This window comes from Cariama cristata, unplaced genomic scaffold (genome assembly GCF_000690535.1).
Source record: "Cariama cristata isolate BGI_N322 unplaced genomic scaffold, ASM69053v1 Scaffold31155, whole genome shotgun sequence".
NCBI lineage: Eukaryota > Metazoa > Chordata > Aves > Cariamiformes > Cariamidae > Cariama > Cariama cristata.
The window spans coordinates 1-2,800 of NW_009619718.1; the positions used below are offsets into that span (position 1 = coordinate 1).

At 41.7% G+C, this 2,800-nt stretch overlaps 1 protein-coding gene across 1 annotated transcript; it reads left to right on the forward strand.

Annotated features, from left to right (window-relative positions):
* Positions 1-116: 116 nt before the first annotated feature.
* PEX10 (peroxisomal biogenesis factor 10) lies at positions 117-2,551 on the forward strand (the record flags this gene model as incomplete). The annotated part of the gene is made up of 4 exons (XM_009701359.1): positions 117-197; positions 731-1,137; positions 1,940-2,115; positions 2,416-2,551. Coding segments are annotated over 4 exons (800 nt in total), but the record flags the coding sequence as incomplete, so codon positions are not given.
* Positions 2,552-2,800: the final 249 nt, after the last annotated feature.

A 2,800-nucleotide genomic window follows, 5' to 3' on the forward strand; every position in this document is an offset into this window, starting at 1 on the left:
CGCGGGGGCGAGGGGGTGCTAACCCAGTGTTGGAGCGCCTGGGAGAAATTCCCGGAGGCGGGCTTAGATCAGTGTGACTTTCATGTCAAGTAATCGCAATGATCCCCGTCCCTTAGGTGCCAAGAAGTGGCTGGGATGGAGGAAAGAGATCGAACTGCTTTCTGATGTAGCCTACTTCGTCCTTACCACTCTGTCAGGTAAGGTGCCGAGTAACTGCCTACTTGGCATTTCTCCTAGCAGCGTGAAAAATGAGCTGCCTGACCTGGGCGGCTGCTCTTTGTTGGTGACCACCAACTGCAATGAGGCTGCTTGACAGGGATTTTCTTTAATGTGTGTGTGTGTGTGGGGGGGGTTGGTTGGTTGTTTTCTATAAATGCATTTTATTAAATAGCAAACTACTAATTCAGAAGTTTGAGTTCAAATGCAGCAGTTTATCAACTCAGACATATGTTCCTTTAAAAGCAAAAGTTCTTTTTTAAAAAGGGATGCATGACGCTATGAAAAAGTATCCCTGCTTCAAGCCTAAAAGCACTGCAGATACTGGTGCTGCAGATGCTGATGTAAACATAATGCTCACCTGAATCAACACAGAAAAATGCAACTATTTTTGAAACTCCAAAACCTGATGCGTTCTGGCCCGCGCAGCCCGTCACCACTGCTCACCCATACAGAGACTGATGCTGCAATTGCCATCTTACCCTGCATGTTTTCTGTTGCGCACGTTATTTAGGTTATCAGACTCTGGGTGAAGAGTATGTGAACATTCTTCAAGTTGACTCAACCAAGAAACGGGTACCTTCTTTTCTTCGACGGGCCATCTTTGTTTCTCTTCATACTGTAGTACCCTATTGCTTAGAAAAGGGATTACTGCATCTGGAACGTGAATTGCAGACAGAAGCTGATGAGTTCAGAACCTCGCAGAACAATCCGGCACCTGGCTTATCCAGTAGGACCTTAGTACAAAACTGGATACAGAAACAAGTTTGGGAGCTTACAGAACAGCAGAAGAAAACAGTCTTACAAATTGTGCATGTTCTTAAACAATGCATACCTTTGCTTCATCGACTACATCTGGCAGTATTCTACATAAGTGGCGCTTTTTATCACCTGTCTAAAAGACTTACAGGAATCAGATATGTAAGTAGATGTACTCCTTGTCTGAAGATGGTGTCCACTGCAGTGTTTTGGCCTGTTTTGGAGTGCCATGTGTGTAAAAGGGATATAGAATTTGGCTATAGCTGATTATAATATGGGCAGAGCAGACTGGGCAAGAGGGAAATTTTTAATACTATGTAGAAGGGTTATGAATCCCTACAGTCAAAGGTTATGGCTATTAAATGTGAATGCAGAGTCAGAAGTTAATACCCTACGTAACTTCAGAACACTATCTAGTCTAGTCTGTCTTCTACAAATACACAAAAAGTGAGAAGTGGCTTAATAAATCCATGGGAAATACTTAAGTATAGTTTTTACTAAAATCGGCACACTACTTTAGATAGTATTTTTCTATACGAAGAGCTTAATTTCACACGGTCTTTTCAATAAGTATCTTTCAAAAAAACATCAGCCGCTGGCCCAGAAATGTGTATAGACGCAAGGCTCCTCAATTCCCAACATCAATGTGGAAAAGAGGTGTCTGACTATTTGCTCAGAGCTACATAACAAAACCAAACTGATTAAAGCAGTGGTTTTGATGGACAGACAACTCAAGACAACTGATCCTTGCACAAACAGCAGTTAAGTGTAGCCTGTCTGAACGAGATGTATCCAGGACACATTAGACCTCCTGAGAGACAGCAGGTTGATAAGCCCTAGAAATGTATCAGTTTTTTAGACAGAAATGAGAATCCCAAATCCAAGAGTTTATTGATATGGGGGTGGGGACATAGTTTCATAAAACCGCAGTAACGAAACTTCTCTATTTCTGTGAATTATGTAGCTGCATTTTGGAGGACTGCAAGGAGAAGATCAGAGTATTCGATCAAGTTACAAGTTTCTCGGCATAATTTCACTCTTCCATCTTCTTCTAACAATTGGTGTTCAGATGTACAGCTTCAAACAGAAGCAGAGAGCAAGGCAGGAGTGGAAACTACACCGCAACCTAGCTCATCAGAAGTATGATGATTTTTACTTACTAGGAAAGGGGTGGAAGCAGTGGTGGGAAATGTAATAGCTTTCGTAAACAAGGAGAACACTGGAGTGACACTTTGACTTAAGTTAGAACCTGATGTAATGTTCGATGCGTTCCTCACTGTTTTAAGCATCTCTGACACTTCATGCTTTGCTTTCATGTTTTTGAGATCTTCACAAAAAGGGTTAATACTTGAACAAGGGGTTTACTTTAGGATTGTGTTATCAAATATTTCTTACAAGCAGGCTAAATAAAATGAAGTAATATGTAACTATGTTAATTAGAAATATGTCCAAGGAAAAAACTACTGGGCGCCACTCCCGCTGCACTTTGTGTTTGGAAGAACGGAGACATACCACAGCCACACCTTGTGGCCACCTGTTCTGCTGGGAATGCATCACGGAATGGTGTAATACCAGAGTAAGTACAGGACAAATGGAGGCTGGAAGGGGTAAACATGATGAAATTTCTACTTGAAAATACCTGTCAGCCTGGGTGTTGAAATAATAACCTTTCTCTCACTAAGGCACCCAAAATCCCCACACAAGAGTTTACCAGGACCTACGTATTTTATTAGAATAGAATGACTATGCATTACATAGGTGAGGTAAATAAGGTGAGCAGTTTTCTGTCCCAACCATTGAAATGCCATCAGACTACTGTGGAAGT